General features: G+C 34.8%; 5 protein-coding genes across 6 annotated transcripts in view; 3 read left to right on the forward strand and 2 right to left on the reverse strand.

The window, feature by feature from the left end:
* Window positions 1-502: 502 nt before the first annotated feature.
* Window positions 503-4,197, forward strand: Agpat1 (1-Acylglycerol-3-phosphate O-acyltransferase 1). 2 transcript variants are annotated; one of them, XR_013001753.1, is made up of 5 exons: window positions 504-880; window positions 1,490-1,805; window positions 1,890-2,055; window positions 2,136-2,350; window positions 3,869-4,197. XR_013001753.1 is itself a non-coding variant. In XM_076376835.1 (4 exons), the coding sequence occupies exons 1-4, from the start codon at window positions 696-698 to the stop codon at window positions 2,291-2,293; spliced, it is 825 nt and encodes a 274-aa protein (XP_076232950.1). In that variant the 5' UTR covers window positions 503-695; the 3' UTR covers window positions 2,294-4,197. The 2 variants fall into 2 exon arrangements, 1 of the variants encoding a protein (XP_076232950.1); XM_076376835.1 differs by having other exon boundaries at window positions 503-880; window positions 2,136-4,197.
* Window positions 4,198-4,554: 357 nt separating this feature from the next.
* LOC143177878 (calcyclin-binding protein) lies at window positions 4,555-6,032 on the reverse strand. Its single transcript, XM_076376139.1, has 2 exons — window positions 5,840-6,032; window positions 4,555-5,635 (listed from the first exon to the last, which is right to left on the reverse strand). The coding sequence occupies exons 1-2, from the start codon at window positions 5,861-5,863 to the stop codon at window positions 4,970-4,972; spliced, it is 690 nt and encodes a 229-aa protein (XP_076232254.1). The 5' UTR covers window positions 5,864-6,032; the 3' UTR covers window positions 4,555-4,969.
* Window positions 6,033-6,423: 391 nt separating this feature from the next.
* LOC143177879 (uncharacterized) lies at window positions 6,424-7,608 on the forward strand. Its single transcript, XM_076376140.1, has 2 exons — window positions 6,424-6,622; window positions 6,731-7,608. Exons 1-2 carry the CDS (start codon window positions 6,499-6,501, stop codon window positions 7,141-7,143), a joined length of 537 nt encoding a protein of 178 aa, XP_076232255.1. The 5' UTR covers window positions 6,424-6,498; the 3' UTR covers window positions 7,144-7,608.
* On the reverse strand, window positions 7,213-9,369 carry Sin1 (SAPK-interacting protein 1). The gene is made up of 7 exons (XM_076376138.1): window positions 9,223-9,369; window positions 8,964-9,104; window positions 8,606-8,874; window positions 8,365-8,534; window positions 7,991-8,287; window positions 7,664-7,905; window positions 7,213-7,575 (listed from the first exon to the last, which is right to left on the reverse strand). The coding sequence occupies exons 1-7, from the start codon at window positions 9,293-9,295 to the stop codon at window positions 7,376-7,378; spliced, it is 1,392 nt and encodes a 463-aa protein (XP_076232253.1). The 5' UTR covers window positions 9,296-9,369; the 3' UTR covers window positions 7,213-7,375.
* The window catches only part of LOC143177880 (uncharacterized), a 71,026-nt gene continuing 61,920 nt past the window's right edge, over window positions 9,315-18,420 (forward strand). Inside the window, exons 1-3 of the mRNA XM_076376141.1 lie at window positions 9,315-9,462; window positions 9,561-9,693; window positions 10,363-10,458. The gene's annotated coding sequence lies outside the window, so the exon portion shown is untranslated. The remainder of the gene's footprint in view (window positions 9,463-9,560; window positions 9,694-10,362; window positions 10,459-18,420) is intronic.

Consider the following 18,420-nt stretch of genomic DNA (forward strand, 5'->3'; position numbering starts at 1 on the left):
CAAAAGATTGTTGTAAAGAGAGAGGGTAGTACAAAGACATATATCTACGTATAGATAAGACGAAAAGAGAGTGCAATGATCACACCAGCTGATTATGGATTAAGACTTTTGTTCAATATATAGTTTAGACAACGTAGAGGGGAATAAAGGAAGACAGTAAAAAAAAAAAATACGAGAAAAACGTATCTTTCTTAAAGCAATTTTTATCATAAAAAAATCGAACAGTTTTTTAACCCCCTTTTTCGCTTTTGTAGTGGTCGTCAGCGGAAGGGCAAAGCAGGCTAAACAACTGAGTTATATTTGTTGTGACTACTGATCTGTGCGTAAATATTATTGTCGCGTGAAATATGAGCACGCAAGGGCAGGGCAACGTAATTGGAGGGAGAGTTAACTAGTCGAAGATTGAGAAGTATTGTGGGCTTGGTAGCGAGAGATCATAGGAGATACAGAAGTGTTGGGAACGTGTATGTGTGTGAGTGTGGTGCGGTCTGACAGTCGCGCGAACTGCCAACAATATAAGACGTCCATCCAGCAGTCGATGGACAACAGTCGAGGGTCTTCCTCAATACGTTACATTACTCGAAGCCGTACGATATTACAAGATCGTACAGCAAACGTGAAACTATTAACGTTGGTTGTGCGGTATCGTGGAATTATTACGTGTGTCTAGTATCCGCCCTCTGTCGCCAATAAAGATGGCACCGTCGTGTTTCGAAGTGATCCTTGTCGGTTTCATACTTGTATTGCCATTCTTGTACGAGATGAGCAGAACCTTTCGTTATTATTTCAAGTTCCTTCTCTATTATGGATACGTAATGATTAATTCGATCACTTTGTTACCAATTATGATGCTACATCCATGGAACGTCAAGAACTTTGTGTTAGTAATTATTAACAAATTTTCTAATTGTAGATATTTTAATCGCTTTGCATACTACATTCTATATTTTCTGCATTATAATTTACTGTTTTATTATCCGTCTTAAGAGACACGATACGTTATAAAATGAACTTATTGAACGATGTGTAACGTTCTACAACCATTCTGATACAGGGATGGCAGCGAGGATAGTGGTGGTAGTGGTAACGGTGGTGGTGGTGGTGGTGGTTTGAATAGTATTTACTATACATACACTGTATTATGTCGCGCAGATTTTGCATAAGTTATGACTTTGTTTCAATTGTAAAATTGTTTTACTTTAATTGTACTATTCTGTCAGTGATTGTTTAATAGTATTTAAATATTGTTTCGCAATATACGTACGCAATATACGTACAAGAAAAATTGAAGAGAAATACATGAAAGGAGAGTTCAAGAATTGTCATTCTATGATTCTTTTATATAAAAATACTTTTTAAAAATTTTGTATAATTTTGTGAAAACTTGAATTATTGCATTTGTTAAGTTTATCCACCATTCGTTATCATTTTTTCATTATATAATTTATTTTTTTATAGATTAAAAATGTTGCAAAAAATACATTTTTAGATTAGCATCTTCTGTATGCTCCTGTCTTACCAACTTCTTGGGAGTACGGTGGGAACTGAAAGGGAGAGAACATTTGGAGCAAGAGAGAGCATGCATCATAGTTGCAAATCATCAAAGTTCGTTAGATATAATGGGAATGTTTCAAATATGGCCAATAATGGAAAAGTGTACAGTTGTAGCTAAAAAAGAACTTTTTTATGCATGGCCTTTTGGTCTAGCTGCTTGGCTTTGTGGATTGATATTTATAGATAGAATGAATTCAGAAAAGGCACGTTCAGTTATTAATACTGCCACAGATCACATTAAAGATAAAAAGGTAATTTATTTTACAATTGTTTATGAAGATATCAAAGTAATTTGTGACTCTGTGTTCATCCATTGTTTTTTGTATCTTGTACAGATTAAATTATGGATATTCCCTGAAGGTACTAGACATAATACTGGTCACATTCATCCTTTCAAAAAAGGTGCCTTTCATGTGGCTATTAGTTCACAGTTACCTATATTGCCTGTTGTATTTTCTTCCTATTACTTTATGTCTTCACAAGAAAAACGGTTTGATTCTGGTAAGTTTTAGAACTACATTTACATGAGTATACATGTTTAAATATAAATAATTCAATATATCAACATGTTTTATTTAAAGGTCAAGTTATTATAACAGCATTACCACCAATATCCACAGAAGGATTAAGTACAGATGATATTGAACATTTAATGCAAAAGACACGAAATGTTATGATGGAAGTTTTTCATGCAACTAGTCGAGAAGTACAATTTTCTAGTACTGCTGTTGCTTCCTAGAGTAAAGCAATCATTCCATGGAAATTTGAGTACCAATTGTATCATTTAAAGTTAATGGTAACTACATCTCAGCTTCAGAACTAAAGACTAGTTTCTAATGTTTTATTATTTTAAGAATCTTGAACTTTTTAATATTTTATCAAGTATTCATTTTGTATACAGTGTATGCAAAGAGAGTACTCAGATAAATTTTACAGTATAATTTCATACACTTGCTATTTGTGCCTTCTTGAAATGCACAAATTTGAAATTGCAATGACCCTCTGATGTTGGAAACATTTATCTTCCTTTACATGTTTGCATTGATTTCATAGTTCAGTCATAGAGAACTTGAAATACAATAAATGCATGTAAATTGCAATGGATCTTTATACAAAATTTATGGATTTTATACACACGTATGGAACTATTATAGATTTTAATTTTCTTCTTAAAAATAGATGAAAAAAGAAAATTATACTGTAAAACGGCTTTTATAGGAATTTAGTAATAGGAATTTTTGGCTATGAATGATCTTAAAAATGTATATATTAATAATCTAAATGCGTATTTTAAATATTAGTGGCCATATGTAACCAACAATCATTTGGCTTATAAGCTTAGGGAGAAGGAAATTGCGATCTGTCTGATTGTCCTAAATGAGTAAAATGGATTTTTTATGTAATTACCAATTAATAAACCATATGGTCGATTCTTCTCCTCCCTAAATATAATGATTTTAGTAAATTATATACAATCTGTTTTATTTATAGTATTTTATATATATTTTCGCGAATCTATTACATGCTTCCACTTATTCATACAAGCTTTTATGAGATTATTTAATTGTAAGACTAGTTAATTACATTCCTATATCTTTTCAATTAAATTTTGACTTGGGTTTAATTTTGAAATCTACAAAAAATCTGATAGTAACGTAAAAAAAATGTTGTGCGTATAAACAAATATGAAACAGGAAAACGATTACGAAACAGAGTAATGAATGTGACATTAAAAGAGTTTTCATTAAAACTTTTGTATGATTAACATTCTCACACTGTGATAAGACATTTGTACGCAATATTAAATATTCTGAGTATTAATTATGTAATTGTAATTTCAACTAGGAAATAGTAGAAGTAATTCTGTAGTTTTTTCATAAATATACTATTTCCACAATTCTGAAACAGTTGAATTAAAATTTAAGGGTATAACATACATACATTTTTTTGTATGTTACATGTAAATGCATATGTGTAAGTGTATCTATACACAATCATTTTAAAAAAATATACAGGATGGTACATAAATACATGTGTATATTGTAGAGGAGATAAATTTATATGTAAAAGAAGTAAAAACTGCTGGGCGTCATACACAAAACCGGACCTAATCGTAAAATAAAAACAAAAACTATAGAAGTGTGTTTTTTATGTTTAGCGTCATTTTATAAATCGCCCAGTATTACGCGAATTAAAGTGAAAATGTTCAAAAACTTTGCTCATGCCTTAAATATTACAGTATATCATTAATATTGAGTATTGCTAGAAAATGTTAGATCTATTGATCACTTCGAATCCACTTCGTATCTTGCAGGTCAAGAACTTCTGCAGAGTATTCAATACTTTGTAAAAGAGATAAGGAGATTAAACATAAACATTAGATAAGGTCCAGATACTTGAAAGAATACTTACATATACTACAACATTTTTCTAGTTGTTCAGGATGTAAATTCATTTTTGTTACCTTGCATGTGTGAATCACTGTATATATGTTTAATTGCAAATTGATTTGTTAATGAAAATGATGTATTATAACCATATAGATTGTGTTGCAAACACATGAACTGATACATACATAATATGATATACACATAATTGTGAAGTGCCATTTTATAATTGTTAAAATAAATGTTTTTCTTTTAATTTACACTGTTATTACTCTATGAATTATTTTAACAGACATTATTTTTTGTTGCCCCCCCCCCCCCCCCCCCCCCCCCCCCAAACGCACAATTTTAGACATTTAGTTGATATGACATGTTATGAGTTTATATGTGTAAGTGCCAACATCATTCTTATTTATAAGTATTTTATTCCTAGTGTTATAAGTTACATAATCTGATTACTTTACATTTCATTAGTCAAAGTGGAAGCAATGTAATAGAATTTAAAAAATTTTATTCTGGCTGTGTATTGTGACACCTCTGTGTGTTAAATATTGTGATGTATGGAAAACCTAAGAATTGATCAAGTTTCATTAAGTAAAAATGATTAAACAAATTGTTTTATAGTCTTCTGAACATTCTTTATTGTAAGTAGTCATAAATAATGTACACTAGGAAAATAATGCGCATACTATATGAGTAAAAATTAAAATCATTGTACATCTCAAAAATTGAATTCATTTTTTTTTAAATTTGTTAAATACAACAGTGTCCATGAATATTTTGACAATAGTATGTAATTTATGAAAGTAAAATAATTTGTGTTCACTAAAAACTGTTTTAGCTGAACTATGAAAAAGTCTAAAAAGTATATCCTAATGAAAGAATATTACATATTTCTCTTTGTTATATTACTTACAACACATAAAAAAGAATAAACATAGAAAATACTTAACATTCTTAAATTTAGGTTCATTCTGTACATTAAAGATCTATAGAATAATAAATTTAACATACATGGTCTTATATTCTTAAGAATAGTCTAATGATCCATCTGTTTTCTTTAGTTGACTTTCTGTCCACGCTTTGGCTATTGTTCTTTTCAATTCATCATCACCCTCCATATACATTTTTTTCATTAAATTCATTAAACTTTTATCAGGATCTTTCTCTGAATCTCCCATGTCAGTCATTGCAGATACTTTTGATTCTTTGATCCTTTTTTCTATTCCAGTCACATGAGACCAATTTTTTGCAACTTTTTTAGCAAGTGATATAATAATCATATCAGTTTTAATTTTTATATTACTTGTGTTAACATCAATTTCTTCACATAAATTATTAATTGTTAACCTATAGTTTTTGTTATTCAATCCTTCAACGCATAGGTCCAATGATTTCTCAGTGAAGTTACAAGTTACAGCTTCTTTAGGCAATTGCTGTACATCTTTTAGGTCAATATATAGTTTCACAGATGTACTAGTCTGATCCCAGCCATAATTATTTAGTTTCACCTCATAATGTTTATTAGTAACATTAGGCATTGCAGGAGTGGGTTTTAAACTTGTTATTTTCTCTTCAAGCAATTTTGCTAATTCTGTTTGTAATCTTCTAGCTTCTAAACTAAGCAGATCCTTGTTTCTCTGTCTATTCGCTTGTTGAAGGAGACTGTTAACTTCTTCTAGGTCCAATTTTAACTATAAAAAGGAAAATGCAATTTTTGAGAAGATTTAACAATCTTGAACTTTGTTGAATAGATCATGTATTAAACATATTATTAGATATTAACAATATCAAATGTGCTTTTAATATGCGCAATATTTACTTTTCAGAAAGTTTAAGTATATTTTTAGAGATATAGAAACAGAAACAACAATCTGATTAAAAAAATTCTAACGTACCTCGTCAGCTTTTGTCGACATCATTAAATAAAATATTTATCACAATTATAACTCACAAAAATTTAATAATAACGAAACAGAACTTAGTATTCGACAACTTTTTGTACAACAATAGAAATACTGCGAAAAGATAAACGTTTTCGTATCGATCGAGAAATTTCGGCTTTCACCGTGACGATCGAGTATCAACTGCACGCGTTTTACAAAACGTGTCAGAATGCACAACTAGCAGAAATTTCTGGAGGGTTCGATAATTTTCCATGAACTTTTTAAAAATCGCTTACGACCTTTAATAAAATGAGTACGCTTACTGGAAAAAGGGACTTTTAATTAAAAATTTTTCTGTAAGTTTTCTGTATAAATTATTATTTTTGTGCCAAATTTTGAGTAATATATATGAATGCACAAATTTGCTGGAAAATTCAATTTGTCTTGTTTTTCTCGTAAGCAGAGATGTCTACATATACAAATAATTATGCAATATTACTAATAGTAATACAAATTATGTATTATTATGAAACAACTTTAAGATATGCTCGGTTCACAAGTAGAAAAGAAACAGGTATTTGACGCTGTACTGTGATTGGTTAATTTGAAATTAAACGATGCTTGATGTCGGCATAAACTGTGCTTATTAATGTTTATATTTAAATAATAAAATGAATAGTTTTAATTCATCTGATATATCTCATTTGGAAAAATGTTCAGATCATGACAAAATTGTTCATAAACGTCGATCTTCAGTGTTTCATAGTCGTACTGTTGCGCTTGATAAAGATAAAGGTTAGGTACAACTTGTTTATATGTTTATACGGCGTATAAACTTATTTTTTTAAATTACTTAAAATTATGCTAGATTATGCTTAATTAAATGAAACATGTGATTTACAGAAGAAGAAGTCGACATTAATGCCGATACGGGATGTATGTCTAAAATGCCTGAAGAAGAATGTTTTGGCTTAGAAGAATATGTAAATAGTCTTAGAAAAGAGAGGAAAGAATGGATAGAAACGTATAAACGAAGAAAACTAGAACGAAAAAGCCTTATGAAACAGAAGTTAAGATTAGAAGAACAGGGGCAATGCTTGGATTTAAGTATTTTATCAGATTCTGACAAAGCTTTTGTACTGGCTTGTCCAAATTATCAACATTTATACGAAAATACTAGAAAATTATCAGAGATGGTCTTAAAGATATCAGTGTTAAGCCAAGTAGTTTACAAATTAAATCAGAGATTTATTTTGCAAATGGAAAGAAGATTGGGCAAAGTTACAAAAAAAGTTATTGAAACTTCTGAATCATGATCAGTATCATAGATGTATTATAGAATTATAATTGTTGGTATTGTACAAATTTATTACTTTTTAGCATAATAGTTACTAAAATAAATATATTTACATGTGAACAAAATGAACAGATTTAATACAATAATTACACAATACTAAGTTTTACTTTATATGTGCATATATATGCATTTTAAATAAAAATTTAATGTTTTAAATAATTCAAGATGGAATACAGAAACCAATAGAGTTGTCATCTGTGCAAATGAAAGCTTTTTCGTCTTGCAGCTTTTCTTTCCTTCTGAGATAAATATTCTTTTCTTGATGTACTAGTGTGTAATTCAAGTATATGATTTATTTTCCTAACAATCTCTTCAGCTGTTATCGAATCAGCCTCAAATTCGTGATTTTTGAATGACGCGGATTGATGTAGAGATTGCATATGCCCGGATACTATAAAAAAATATAGTACTCTTGAAATATGTAGATTATCTCATAATAATATATACCCACTTAAGATATAATGGTTTAAGACTCAAACCTAAAATGTTATCTGAAGTAGAAGAATGTGGAGTATAAACCAATGTAAAAATTGTTTTTGATCCCTTTGTTTCAGTCACTTCACACCAAGCAATATTATCTATTTGGTAACTAACAGCCCTTTGTCTATTCCAGAAACGCCCAGCACCCTTTCCTGTTATTATTGGATTGATTTCAATTTTTTCTCCTGATATTCCCAGGTAAATTTCAGTTTTTGTTCTGACTTTACTAATTATATATACCCTATACAGAACAACAGAACAATTATGAATGAATTATCACAGTAAACAATTCTATGCATCAGTATTATGAAGACAGCAAAAGCCACCTGTAGGACTGATACAGTGGAGCTTCCATAGCAGTTGTATGAACTTCCATTTTTGCTAGATCTTCAGCAACTTCTTTTTGTTCCTTATTATAGCCTTCCAAAAAGTCTTCTTCATCTTTTGTTTCTACACGGCCAATTGTATTGTGTCTTGTTTTATCACTTGGTGTCATTTCTGTTAGACCTAAGGTTGTGAATTCATATTTGGAAATTGTTTCTTTTGGATCTAAACAAGGTAAATACCAATCAACTTCTCCATCATCTTCAGTGAAGTACAAGCCATAATTTGTAATATCTTCCCTGAAAACATTAGGGTACCAAAGTGTTTCCCAGCAATAAACTACAAATAATGATCATAAGTTATAATGAATTCACACTTTAGAGGATGATCTGGATGTTCATTTGCATATTTATAGCAAATTAACCCAATGAATTCCAGGACTTTTGCAGTGGCAATTACAACTACATGGATAGGGTACATTCTTTGTTCTTTTGGTAACATACACATAAATATTCTGTACTTTCTTACAGGAATATCTACTTGTGCCTAAAATAACATGAAATTATAGAATCAGTCACATAATTTATTACAAATATATCAAAGTTATTGATACGTACACTACCATCAAATTTAGCATATTCCATAAATGGATTCAGTGGTAGATTCGGGCATTTCTCAAGTTGTTCGGATAAAAGAGAATATCTTTTAGTTTTACTAGTCTTGTTACGAAAGTCTTTTCTTTGAAATATTTCTGATTGTTGAGTAAGGGACATGCTTGAATTATTTTCCCATTTTACATTTACTTTAGCTGCTTTTTTTCTTTCAAGATCCATTTTTTCTAATCTCTGAGCAGTGTTAGAGCGTTCTCTGTGACTGTATTCTATGTCTACACCAATGTTAATATTATAGATATTATAAAATATCTATACTTATTTTATACTCATTTGTTTTTGAAACTGCAAAATCAAATATTACCCATTTGTACATCATATGATTCTGCAAGAGCATCTAAGTCTTCATCATCACTGTCCTCCATTCCAGGATAACACTGTAGTGTTCCATTAGATTTCAGTTGCTTAGGAATATCTTCTCCTAGCATTACCATTTCACACTGACCTTTAAAAACACAGAAAATATCCATGTCATTTTTCTCGGCATGTTAGCAGTAGGATAAATAAACTGACAGCATTTTAGGTGCTCTTAATATTTAACCTACATAGATTTCACGCTATACCTGTATTATCAGTTGATAAAAAACTATCTCTGATGTGCGATAAAAGCCAGTGATCGTTATCATAAAATGCCATTTTATTTATTTCGGTGTTTTAAGGTCGTAAAAACAGCTTCCAAAATTTCTATTCACTAATGTCTAAGTAAAATCTTATCAATCTTACCATGGACTACGTATTAGAGTAGAGTAGGTATTCCCAACATTATCTACATACTATAGAATGCGATCACAGCGCTCATTATGGTAGGAATTGAAATTTAATTTTGCGAATTCATATAAATCTTTTTCAAAAAATTGCTTTTTATTACGTTTCTAATCAGCTTTTAATTGTGTTATAGTAGCTCAAAGATGGATAGTTTTTGTCTCAAAAAAAGTGATCCTTTACTTTCCACATGATATTATTTCGATTCTCGAAGCTGCGTACGCAGTCCTTTTTGAATGGAATGACGCCACAACACAGTGCTCATCGCAAAGGTAAGATTCTTATTATTTTCCTTAGTACTATTAAAAAATTTATCAGGTACCTATGGGTTTCGTGAATATATAACATATTTTTGTGCAATCATGCTGTGAACATATACATATCTTAAATTATTTCATGTAAATTGTTTGAAGAATATACGAATGCTTGGACCATGTCACGTGATTGCTACTGCGCATGCCTGAACTCACGTGGTTGCTATTGCGCATGCACAGTCGCACTTCTCTACATTTTCTTCCCGCCCGTTTAGATGTTAACATCGTCTCTCAGTTTTCCCTTCATTTTCCCTAAAAAAACGTTTAATTTTTAGTCATTAATCCACAGTTTTAATTATCGTAGCTTCAGTGTTCAGTTTTTTGCATTTTTTTTATAAAAATCGTGTTTGTTATGCTCTCCAACAAGAGAATACTGGTGAGTGTGTGATCGTAGTTTTTTTTGCTCTCACTTAATTATTACATATAATTTAATGTTCTGAATTGAATTATTATTGTAAGTGTAGTTTTATATAATAGCGTATGATAGTATCGATATTCTGACATTTATTTTCACGTGAAATATTACGTAAATCCGTAATATTTTGACTTTTTAAAAATCGCATCTCTCATTCTAACAATTCGTGACATTTATGTACTAAATTTATTTAATCTGTAATGTTTTTATAGGTAAGATTGAAATTGGAGGTTCCAAAAATGGATGGCTGATCTGCCTGTAGCATATTATACTAAGAGGACATTCAGAAGGATTATCATCAATACAAGGTATGCATTTACAATGTATTTAATTACTATATATGTATATATTTGTTTAAAAGGGCTCTATTTTTCACGTAGTTGCATAGCGACTGAATGTTAATCGTTCTGCAACTATATTTGAAAAAGATATACATGCATAGAATAGAAATTTTTGCATAAGTGAACTGTAGGATGTATAAGGTTATTTTTTGAAAAATTCACACACACTGTGAATAAACATTGGATCGCGTTGTTGTTTTTGGCGATATAACCATCGCGTGTTTACTTGACTGTATTCGACGCTTATGCGTTGAAAGAATTTCATTTTTAACTGTGTAGTGTTTACATGATCGTGCAGTGTTTTTCCTAACTCGCGTAGAAATACTAGAAAAAAAGCACAGGGTTACTAGTAAGAAAAGAAAAAAGTGTACCCTCAGTTTGTAACCGCGAACAAAATGAAGTATTTAGCCTGAGGTTAGAAAAGAAAGCATCAAGAATGGATGCATAGAGCAAAGAGAGATATCGCAATTCGGATGAGCGAAAACAGAAAAGAGCTACAAAAGACATGAAAAAAAAGCTGAGGAAATGAAGCCGTGAATTAAACCGTAGAGTCGGTGGTACTCCATTTGTGAAATGTTGGATTATCCGAGAACGCGAGCCAAAAAAGCTTCGGTCAATGACCTTTCCACGTCCGTGGTCGTAGAATATGTATCAATCGCCATGTTAGACTCTTGGTTTTTCTATTAAAATATATATTGAAGATTAATAGAATAGCACAGATGCAATGAAATATATTTTATTATTCTGCTTCTAATTTCTGGCAGTAGAAACAGCCTGTTGTAGTCAGACTAGATAGACAGACTAGTATATCACACTATTTTATTTACATCTTTATTCGCGTAGACACTGAATTTAGAGGCTATTATCTCGAATCTTTTTTATTTTTAAAATGTCAATAACTTCTCATTTATTCAAAAAATCGTGTGTATAAAAAGAGGCTCGTGGCGGTAACGTGCTCGCTTTTTTGTATCGCGTACAGAATAGAAATCCTGTTTTGTTTACTCTGTTAATGGAATACTTTATTTTCTGGTAAAATGAAAACGAAACAACGATCGCGGTCGTCGATCAAACTTTTCATTATCCATGAACCACCTCGCCGAGAGGCAGCTCGATAAGGATCTGCATTTCATCGATAATCTCCCTTGAGAAGATTCGAGAGGAGTAGATCGTCGTAGAGAATCCCCGAAGAATAATTCTCGTTATTAGATTTGAAACGAACGCTTCAAACCTCTTCGTACCGCGTATTTCAGGTTCTCACAGTGAGCCTGAAATTTTCATTGCAGCAAAGTGATTCGTCATTCTCCGCGTTACAACCGCAGAAAATATCGCCGAGATTTTCCAGTAAAATATTACTCGAGGATTAACGCGATAACTGTTTGAAGGGCGGCGATCAGTCGGGTTAAACGCTTGAAATACGAGTCTCGGCGCGTTGGTTCAGCCAGTTCTCCATGCTCCTAAAATTTATGATAAGTATCGCGATTTCTGAACCACGAGAGATATTAGCCACGAGAATTTCGATCTTTCAAACTTTTAGAAACCTCAGACTCCCGAATTTCGAACTCTGTGAAGGTACACACTGTCTGAACCAATTAAAAAGAATCGAATTATTAACCTCGACAAATTTGAATGTTCGAAAGTTGTAGGAAGAGCAGACTTCGAAATTGAAAATGGCGTAGAGATACCTACGCCTTAAAGCAAACGTTTTCCTGAGACTGAAGCGTAACTGTACCACGAATGATAGATGAACGAACGGTAGAGGCGCAGAGGGTAGATTTCCGAGGGATTTTGAGTTTTACGCGTAATCGATAATTTAACGGTCCGGTTCGACGAAAGCTAGGCATAAAGCTACCGCTGGTAATCTTGCCTCTTTATGCGTTCTCCGTTTTGAACGCGAATCGTTTGCCCTCGCGGAAATGTAACCCCTCTCGAGTCGTGGCGAGTTTACGGACCGTCGAACGAAGGAGCCACTTATGAAAAGCGTTTTTCACTGATCGCGATTACGGAGCAAATGGAAGAAATCGCGTTTTATTAAGCGTCTCTGTATTTACGATTATTGCGCGCCGAGGGGTGTAAGCGTGGTCTTAGATTTTTTATCAGCGTTCTTATCGGGCGAAATGAACGGCTCGTGGAAGGAAAAGGCGGAAACACGTTTCTCGGAAGAGCGAAGAATGCTCATACTCTTGACTGGATGTTACAAAAGGGAGAAACAAAGGAAGGAGCAGGGCAGAGGAAAAGGTGTCGGAAGTCCAATAACGAAGAAAGAAACATATAGTAGAAAGGCAGCGCGTTTTAGAGTTTTCCAAGGAAACGTGGCGGGCAAAGAGAAGTAGAAAAATAGGGTGCAGATCCGTGTCTTTTCATACGCGTAATATTAAAATGGGGAGCAAGGATGCAAGGTATGCTTGTACCGTTTTCATCGGCGAAAACGAAGTAAAGAAAAGCGAGGATTCATATCTGGAAGAGGTGCACAAAGTGGTATGGATATCACGAATGCAAAAAAATTGATAACGCGTATATATCCTCGTTAAATAAAGCGAAAGAAGCCAGAGAGGAAAACAGAACGTTCGAAGCTGCGAAATAATTAAATGGGGAAAATATGTGACGCTACAAACTTTTTAGAAAATCTCAACTGGCTATTGGTTTTCCACTTGCATCTTCTTTTCAGTGCTTGTTTGTTAATCTCTCTCCTTCCCGTCGCTATTGTACCTTTCGTTTGCTCTTCCCTTCTCTCTCTCTGCTTCTGTTGTCGCCTCGCGCGCTTCTATCTCCCACTCTTTCCGTCTTCGCCGTTTGTTCCTGTCTCCCTGCCCCGTTCCATAATAACGGGAGTTCCATTCAAAGTACAATAGCTGGTCATAAATTACCCTCGAAAACGGTAGCATTAGATCCTGCTGGATTCACCCTTTATACAAACCGGGCGTACGCTCGCTTAATTGAGCAGCCTCGATAACGCGATACGATTTGGTATATCCGTGCTAAATTTTCACCCTGCTCTTGGAAAATTACCGGAACACGAGCCATAGCGAGGGCTTCAAGTGGGGAGGCCTGTTTCGCGAATAAATTTCCAGCAGGAAGTATTGGCATAGTTTCGTTGACCTTCGAGAGAGAAAATTATTCGTTAAAAATTCGTTGCTGGATAACGTATAAATATCTCTTGGAATTTTCAAGATTCAGCTCGTGAAATATTAAAGATTGAAGCAGAATCCGATTTGGTAGTTAATTAAGGACGGGTTCTAATTGTTCTAGTGATAATTAAAGAATATGCGCGGCTGCAATTTAAGCTGCGATAGCGATTCATCGATTTTCTCGTTTCCGATTCGTCGACGTGGGTGTTATATAAAATTAACGCCAATGAAAGCATCACGATTCGTGTCGGTTATTCTTTTCCCCAATATGTATCTGTTAATCTCGCGATGGCTCTCGTTTAGGCCATTAACTGTAATTTTATACTGGAACGGCGAAACGTGACGGGCAAACCGTCAGTTTGAAACAAATTTCAATCGCGTTTTAATTCGCTCGAATCTGCTCGGTGTTTCGAGTATACGATTTTCCGATTTCGTCGCAACCTTTAACGACTCCAATTTTTTTTGCTACCCTTTGTTTCGTTTCATTTTTGCCTAACATTCTCGAAAAAGTGTCTCTTTTAGTCGGGATTGCCGTTTTCGATCTCCGCTAGAAATCGTTTCAAACGCGTCAGCGAAGCTGTCGGTGTCAATATCGTCTGTTTTGCGAGATATCTGACGAATGTCGCTCCCCGAACAAGGTTGTGTCGCCGTCGTGTAATTCATTTCGTTGAACGACGACCTACGACCCGCGTAGAGGGGAATGGAGCACACAAACGAAATTGGCGTTCACGAGGGAAACTTTCGAATCGAATTCCGGTTAAATTCTTAGAAGGGGATGGTCTGGAAAAGCGAGGACTCCTGCGTTCTCGGGGGTCTCCTCCCTTCAGATCTCTCTCAGCCTGTAATCGACCCTCATTTCGACTTTTCTCTGTCCTGTACACTTCTCTTCTGACTAATGACAAATATCAACAAACGACTTTTTACCTTAGAAAGTGACTACTCCAATCGTTCTTACTCTATTGCTTTATTAAATGCCAGAATCCTTGGAAATATCTGCAGTCTTCTTATGTCAAACTCATCGTAAATCAGTGGTTTTTCGAGGATTCGGTTTTTTTCAGAACTTGAAACACAAACGTCTGTGTTAAGGGACCATTCTGTTGCTAGGTGCGAGGTACGTTTGTTTTCTACCTCCTATGATATATGCAAATATTTACGGTAACACGAAAGGCCTGAGGCTCGAGGATGAAGAAAGTTAAGGGAGATGCAAACGATCTTCTTAAAAAGTTTATTCGCCATGGGCGAATCTCCGTCGAACTTTCAACCGAACGCTTCTCCACCAGCTGGTCGAGGCTTCTGCTTTTCTGAAAATATTTTCAAGTAGACAGCCAAATCGCTCGTAATCAGAGTTTCCCACTATTTTCGATTACACCTTGTTATCGCTACATCTCCAAAGGCTTCTCATCTCCGATTTTTACGCAATAACCATCTTTCGTTTGCACCCTTCGCGACGCTAATCCGTACCGCGAGTCATTATAAACTGGAGGCTTGTCGTTAGAGGTAGGGAGGAGCATCGCGTTAGCAATTCTCTTAGAGTTTATCTTCCAGAAAGAAAATGATTCCACGTTCTCGACGTCGTTCGTTGGAGAATCTGGTCACGTTTAAGTCGTACGTCAAACGAAATATCGTTTGATCCTCTCGTTAACTTTGTAGACGAGTTCGCGCGCGACCGAGCGAGGATAACAAAAAAGGAGAAGAAACTGAGAAGAAAAATCAGCAGAGGGGAAAGTTCTGGGTCGCGTCTGCCGTGGCTACTTTGATCATCTAATATGAGCTTTAGGGCTCAGACAAAGCACGCAGCATTTTTTCCTCCTCGATGCTCGTCTCATAAACCTTTGCTCGCTCCCTCTACATTTCTCTCCATAACGAACTTTGGACTTCTCACCCCTGGTTCCTTTCTTGGTACTTTTGAACGAGTCTGATATCTTCAATCTGTTACACCATGAGATTAGAAGAGGGTATGCAGGAAAAATATTTTACTTTGCCTTATGCTGATTGCATTTTGCATTCTGTAACAGTGTTTCATTTACCTCAGCTTGCAAGTGTCTGACTTGGGGGTTAATCTACTGATTTTTGTACGTCTGATTGGGAACTTATTCTATTAATTGTATTGTGCCTGACTTTGCTGTGTCTGACTGGCAACTTATTTTACTAATTTCTGTATGTCTGACTTGGGGCTTTTTCTACTGACTTTGCTGTATCTAACTTGGGATTTATTCTACTGAATTTTTCTGTGGCTCTGACCTGCGCTCTGAGACCTGTCTACGAACACCCTGTATATATTTTTAAAAAGTCAAGGTTGCTAGAGGGTGTAAAGATATTTCTTTGTTCCTCCATTTTCTTTTTTTACGATATTCTTGTTTGTTCGCTGGCTGTAGAATACGTTTCGTCCAGAGACCCGAAGGCCGTTGTTTTTCTGATCTTCCTGTACCTCGACAAATTAAATTTGTCTTCCAATGGACTGTGGATGTGGGACAGCCTTTGAACGTCTTTTGGGATAAAATTCACTTACTTACTACGAACAGGCTGAAAGAGCCGATGAAACAAGCTTCTGGGAGGGTACCGAAAGAATCGTTAAATTTGTTTTCACTCTTTCTTGTCGACAATATAGTATGCTTACGCGAGGAATTGAAAATGAAGTATGGAATATTCTCTATAAGAAAATTTGTATACCACAACAAAAGCGTTTTTGCTACTCACGTAAAAAGGATCGCCATCGTTTCGTGCTTACAGTTGTTTGATTGTGATACTCGATCGCAGCGCATGCAGGTCAAATAAAAACACATTTGCCGATCGACAATTACGCCGATGATCATACATATCCTTTATATGAAATGATGTTGCATAGGAGGCGTTGCATTTATGATTTAATGTTTACAGGTCTCGTAGATTCGTGTTGAAATTTGTAATATCGAACGTGCAATACAAAACCAGAAAATACTTCGATTAAGAGTACTTCAATTCAACAACATTCATCAAGCCAGACGTTCAATAAATAGATCACCTTACTCGTTCGTTGCCATGGCGACTTTGTAACAGGGACAAGGTGGAAAACATGAAAAGCAACAGGGATAAATAGGGTCAATGTGAAAAGAGACGTGTTTTGTGCATGTAACTCATGCCCGAAACGTGTTCCTGGCCTCTATTTTTTCCCATTTTCCTCCATCTTCCCGCTCCCTTTTCTCACTCTTTCTCTCTTTCGGCGCTCTGTTGAAGGACACAGTTTTTAACGCTCTGTTTAATCTGTATAATAAGATACAAAGTTACCTTTGTATATTTTTGTGCACAGAAGGCTTTCGACTTTTAACAAAAGCAACAGCATACAGGGTGCCTCAAGGAAAATGGGAAATTTTGAAAATTGTAATGACAGTTGACATAAAATTGTTTTCCTTGGTACACCTTGTACCCAGAAGATCCTGGCACTGTTTTTATTCGTACTTCTCTGCTCAGTCGTCCTTATCAAGATAATTACCTCCACGTTTCGTTTCGAAACTTCTATTGCATTACTTGGTTAATTTGACTGGAAACATTGCACGTAAATTTCCCCCGAGGGTTGCTCGTACCCTGCTGAAATTGTTTGAAGAACAATATTTTATCTTCGTAACCATCTGACCTCGGAAATTTTTTTCCTTCATGGACTACTAATTACAAAAACCACACTCGACTGGTAGGGATTAACGACGGAGGGTAGCTTGGGGTTGTTCACGGGCGCGTCATAAAACTGAGCACAGGGATGGGAATGCTAAGGGGAAATAAATCGAGGGTGAACGGTTGGCGCAGTTTATTTCAGTGAATATGGAGAGCCGAAAAGAGGCGGTACGAGTGGCAATAATGAATGGGATAATAATTGAAATTAGGAGGCGGTGAAGAGACTAATATGCCAACAGGCCCGACGAGTTAGCAATTAAATCCTAACGTATCGCTGCTGCGATCTCCGCCTTAAGCAAATTTCCCAATGATGAAATGGGATTCTTCCCGCGAACAGTGACGCAGTTACGTGTCACCTCATTAACCTTGCCACGTAAATTTCTCTCGTTCAACCTCATGCTTACGGAAATTAAAACTTTCGTGGAACCGAGCTTTATTTCTCTGACTTCAATTTTTGCAGTTGAACAAGAAATTTATTTAAAAAGTTCATTCCTGTAATCGAATTCTACGTAGATATTTCTATTAAAAAGATATCATCGGAACCGCCCTATCATGTAATGTTTTTTGAAGGGAAATACTCGTGAAGTTTACTTGTTTAATTAGCTGTAGGTGCCCTAGTTATATTTTTGCATTAAATTTCCCTAGCCTTCGCAGAAATGCTTGCAAAGTGCAATTGTTATCTTTGAATGTTCAGTTATGCACCGTGGCAGCCAGGGAATTTAAAAAGGCCATTAGCCTCGACTTGGTGTTTAATGGTACCAATACTAGTCTCGCAGTTGAGCCGATCGGTTCCGCGGGGTTAAGGGTTAAACATGCCAGCGATAAAACGTAACGCGTTCGATAACGCCGTCGCATCGCGTGCTTAATTAACCGGTTCGATTTCTATCGAAAAAGGAAGTTTCATAGTTCAAATTTTTGCGAAAATGTTTCAGTGATGTTAGGAAGTATAGTAGAGTGTTAGTTCGAAAAGTCTAATAAAAGATCTAACAATTATTTAGGGCAGCATTCAGAGATCTTCGTCAACATTCCAAACAAGAGGCGCTTTCACCGTTTCACTTTCGTCACTTACAGAACTTTTAATCGTCGGAGCACTTGCGTTGCCAACGATGTCAGTCTAAAGTTCTTTCGGTCTTCTTTGTTTTCTTCCTTCGTTGGTGCT

The sequence above is a fragment of the Calliopsis andreniformis genome, chromosome 4 (assembly GCF_051401765.1).
Source record: "Calliopsis andreniformis isolate RMS-2024a chromosome 4, iyCalAndr_principal, whole genome shotgun sequence".
NCBI lineage: Eukaryota > Metazoa > Arthropoda > Insecta > Hymenoptera > Andrenidae > Calliopsis > Calliopsis andreniformis.